Source organism: Mus caroli, chromosome 8 (assembly GCF_900094665.2).
Source record: "Mus caroli chromosome 8, CAROLI_EIJ_v1.1, whole genome shotgun sequence".
NCBI lineage: Eukaryota > Metazoa > Chordata > Mammalia > Rodentia > Muridae > Mus > Mus caroli.
Window position 1 is genome coordinate 35,357,145 of NC_034577.1, and position 4,043 is coordinate 35,361,187.

The following is a 4,043-nucleotide window of genomic DNA, read 5'->3' on the forward strand; positions in this document are numbered from 1 at the left end:
AAAAAAAAAAAAAAAAAAAATTACATTAGGAAAACAGTAGACTAGCTTTGATGCAATCATTTCTCAACTACAGTGTGCAGATAAGATACCACTGGATTTATGATTAAAATGAAAGCACATCTGGTTCAGCATAGAAAGCGACAGTCAGTGGCTCCCGCAGGTTTCCCAGACATCTCCTACAGTCTGCAGGGATGTTTACCTTTATCATTTCTTCTTCTCCTGCCGTTTTATTCTTTGCTTCTATATCGCCTGCTTCATTACATCTAATAAAGCAGCTATTTGAGGCCAGTAAAGCCATCTTCCCCTAAATAAAACAAAGAAAAAAAAGTAAGCTATGAATACTTGCAGAAATTTTAAGTCATTATGCTACTTTAAAATTTTCTCCCCAATTCTAAAATTAAAAGAAAAAAAACTAGACAAAGCGTGGCAAACACAAAAACATACAAGGGGAAACCAAAATCAACCCAAATAAATCTTAATTTCCACACATTATCACAGTAAACACTTCAGTGCATTTTTCTTCAGGGCTGGAGACTGTACCTCAGTGGCAGAGCATTAAACTACCGTTTTCCTTCTTCCAGCAGGACAGCGTACTAACCACGCAAAATTAATTCCTTTCATTCCTATCTCTGAGGATACAACTCATTAGTTAAGCTAAAGACTATCTTCAAAGAAAATAAAACTTATCAATAACATAATAATTTATTGAAATACTAATATTTTGAGTGTAACTTACTTTTCTCCATAATTAAAAGCACTAAAAAGCTAGCCTTTGGCCTAGAGATTTTGTATAGAATGATGCCCGAATTCTTTTAGGGTCTAATGTTTATAATTATACTGATTTCTATTAAATAAATCCCCCCAAATTAAATTTCTTGTGGCTTTGAATGTGAATTATAGTTAAGTTTTCCTATTGATTGTATGGGTTAAATTTTTCATTTGGATGATTCTTCTGGAAAACTTTGAATATCATCGGAAAAAAATTGCAAGTACAATAATTATGGAATGATCTTGAAATATCCAATTAACATAGTATGGATTTTGTTTAGTGTCGTATTTAAGGTAGCAGGGACTCTACTGTATCTAGCCACATGCTCCAGAACCTACCGGTAGAACCGTCTGCTTCTGCAATTTAAACTGTTATACCAGAGATCTTAAGTCTTTTCTTTAAATTGCAAAAATGGAAAGTGTCTTCCTAGAAGTGGAGTGAAATAAATCGTCTTGTACTTTGACATCGTGACCTCTTGGTCTTCTCATTAGTACAACTTTTATTTTATTTTTAAATTAGTTACTTTGCATATAAGCTCTGTGCATGTGTGCACATGTGTCATGATGTGTGTGCAGAGGTCAGAGGCCAGCTCTGTGGAAGCAATGCTCTCTGTCCACCTTTACATGGGTTCTGATAATCAGCTTGAAGTTGTCAAGTGCTGAGATACCTCACAGGCCCTGGTGTAACTGTTACTAACCAGTCCTGGAAACAAAACAAAACGAGAACCTCCAAACTAAAGAGAGGGAGAGGAGTCAGAAAACGCCAGAATGCGTAAGACGTGACGGGTACTTCCTGCTGCCCTTTGTCTCAGACCCAACTCCCACGGCCATTCCCTGGGAACCCTAAGCTCATCAAGGAAGCCAGCAGGCAACCTTCAGCCTTCAGCCTCTCTCCTCACCTCCAAATCCAAGTTCCCAGTCTCATCTCCAGCTCTGGAGCAGATGAACTGCTGTGGCCTGTGCTTTGGCCCTGTCCCACTTCTCAGGGGACTAAGCAGATCCAGGTGGTCCACTCTGCTTTCCTCCCTCCTGTGGATACCCTCATCTACAAGCCCATCCTCCCCATCTGGAGAAACCTATTTTCTACCTTGAACCCTTAGTGGCTACACCTGGCAGGTCCTCAGATGTATTTCCTACCAGGTAACCCACAGCTATCACACTCTCCTAAGAGCCAGAGAGGGCAACAGAAACCAAGGAACTGGACACCAACTGGACAAAGACAAGATCAAATATCAGCATCTAGAAGTACAACTAGCTCAAACCCAAATGCTTAGACACCAATATGAAAACAGTATCAGCCAGGACTGTGTATCTCCCCTACTGCCAGGCAACAGATGGTTCTGAGAAATGCAATATAGCTGACACATAAGACAAAGACTTCAAAACAGTCTTTATGAATATGTTAGAGGTCCTTTAAAAGGAAATGAATAAATCCATTAGCAAATAAATGAAACACAGTGGAATAAAATGGAAAAAAAAAACAGTTCAAGCCATGAAAGTAGAAACAGAACTTTTCAATTACAACATTGGGAGAAATAAAGAATACAGAAATATAGAAAACCCAAGCTGAGGGATAACTGAAACTCTAGTAGGAACATCAAAGGCAATAGAATACAAGAGACGGGAGAAAGAGGCTCAAGTACTGAAGACAAGATAGAAGAAAAGGCTACCTGGGTCAGAGAAAATGTTAATCTAAAAAACTCGAGGTGCAGAACATCCACGTATTCTGGGATACCATGAACACACCAAATCTACAAGTAATAGGAAGAGAGGAAGGAGAAGAAATCCAGACCAATTTTTCTTATGAACATAGGTGCAAAAAGTCTCAACAAAGTACTTGCAAATTGAATCCAAAACCTTATCAAAAAGATCGTCCATAACGATCAAGATAGGTAAGCTGATAAACGTAATCTACCGTACATACAGACTAAAATACAAGTCAGCCACACGATGCCTCAGAAGATGCACAAAAGGCCTCTGACAAGCCCCCACACCTGACTTTCATGATAAAAGTCCTGCAGAGTGGGGATCCGAGAGACATACTGAATATAATAAAGACATTTTACAACAAGCCCGTAGACAACATCAATGTAAATGGAGAGAAACTCAAAAGCATTTCTACTAATGGCAAACAAGATAGGCTGTCCACTCTTTCCACACCTATTCAATCGAGTACTCGAAGTCCTAGCTAGCAAAAGACAATGAAGATCAAGAGGATACAGTAGAAAGGGTAGAAGTCAATGTAGCTTTATTTGCACATGATATGACAGTATACATAAGTGGCCTAAATATTCTATTAGGAAACTCCCACAGCTGATAAACACTTTCAGCAAAGTAGCAGGATACAAAAGTAATTCAGAAAAATCCCTCCTATTTACAAATGGCAAAGAATCTAAGAAATAAATCAAGAAACTACATCTTCATGATAGCCTCAAATAATATAAGATATCTTGAGGTAACTCTAACCAAGCAAGTAAAGACTTGCGTGGTAAAAACTTTAGTAAAACATTAAAGGAAAAAAAACCCTGAAGATATACGAAGATGGAAAAATCTCCTGTATTCATGGATCCGTAGGATTAATGTAATAAAACTGGCCATCCTATCAAAAGCACTCTACAGATTCAATGCAATCCCAATCAAAATTCCAACACAGTTCTTCACAGATCTGGACAGGAAAGCTTTCATGTTCATATGGAAACACAAAACTCCAGAATAGCTAAAACAATTCTGAATGATAAAAGAACTCCTGGAGGTATCACTAACCCCAGTCTCAAAGTGTACCAAAGACCTGGTATAAAAACAGTGGTATTGACACAAAAACAGACCAATTCATCAGTGGAACAGAACTGAAGACCCAGATATTAATCCACACATGTATGGATACCTTATTTTTAATAAAGAAGCTAGAAAAAGATATCATCTTCCATAAATAGTGCTGGTAAAACTGGACAGCCTATGTACAAGAATTCAAATAGATCCATACTTACCACCCTGTACAAAACTCAACTCCAAATGGATCAAAGAACTCTACATAAAACCAGATACACTAAACGTGATAGAAGGACTCTCACTGGCAGAGAAGACTTTCTGAACAGAGCACTGATAGCACAGGCACTAAGATTAACAGTGAATAAGTGCGACCTGGTGAAAATGACAAGCTTCTGCACGGCAAAGGACACTGGCATTTGGACAAAGCAGCATGCTACAGAATGGGAAAAGGTTTTTTTTTTTTTTTTTTTTTTTTTTTATATTTTGCTTTATTTGTCTGAATTTTT

General features: G+C 37.9%; 1 protein-coding gene across 1 annotated transcript in view; it reads right to left on the reverse strand.

The window, feature by feature from the left end:
• The window catches only part of Frg1 (FSHD region gene 1), a 19,807-nt gene that overhangs the window by 3,143 nt on the left and 12,621 nt on the right, over window positions 1-4,043 (reverse strand). The window contains exon 6 of the mRNA XM_021170546.2: window positions 200-304. Coding sequence (XP_021026205.1) covers window positions 200-304 — 105 coding nt within the window. The remainder of the gene's footprint in view (window positions 1-199; window positions 305-4,043) is intronic.